General features: G+C 59.3%; 1 protein-coding gene across 1 annotated transcript in view; it reads left to right on the forward strand.

Moving 5' to 3' along the window:
- The window catches only part of LOC119588327 (cytochrome P450 2L1-like), a 9,713-nt gene that overhangs the window by 5,738 nt on the left and 3,422 nt on the right, over positions 1 to 553 (forward strand). The window contains exon 8 of the mRNA XM_037937017.1: positions 245 to 438. Coding sequence (XP_037792945.1) covers positions 245 to 438 — 194 coding nt within the window. The remainder of the gene's footprint in view (positions 1 to 244; positions 439 to 553) is intronic.

Consider the following 553-nt stretch of genomic DNA (forward strand, 5'->3'; position numbering starts at 1 on the left):
ACCAAACACTTTCTAATTCTTATCCTCCCTGCCCTTCCCCCCCTCTACCCCCCTCTTTTTCTCGTTCCTATTTCCCCTTCCTCTTCCCTTCCAATCCACCTCCCTTCTCCCCCTTCCTCCTTCCTCCCTTTCCTTCTCATCTCTTTTCCCCTTTCCTTCCGCCTCCCCTTCCTCCTTTCTCTCCCTTCCCCTCCCTCTCCTTCCTCCCTACCTCCCCCTCCCTCCCCCTCACCCACTCCCTCCCTCCCGCCCTCCAGACATCAACCTGTTCGCCACCATCAGCGACCTCTTCGGCGCCGGCAGCGAAACCACCTCCTCGACGACGCGGTGGGTCCTGCTGCTCATGGCCCTCCACCCGGAGGTGCAGGCGAAGGTGCAGAAGGAGATCGACGAGGTGGTGGCGCGGAACAGCCTGCCGTCGCTGCAGGACAAGGACAAGTGAGGCCTTTGGAGGCGCCCTTGTGTGCGCTCGTCTGCCTGCCCTTTGCGGGAGGTTTCCGTTTGTGTGTTTCTCTCTTGGTAGAATGAGTGTTCTTCCGGAATCTTATGAATT

This window comes from Penaeus monodon, chromosome 23 (assembly GCF_015228065.2).
Source record: "Penaeus monodon isolate SGIC_2016 chromosome 23, NSTDA_Pmon_1, whole genome shotgun sequence".
Lineage (NCBI taxonomy): Eukaryota > Metazoa > Arthropoda > Malacostraca > Decapoda > Penaeidae > Penaeus > Penaeus monodon.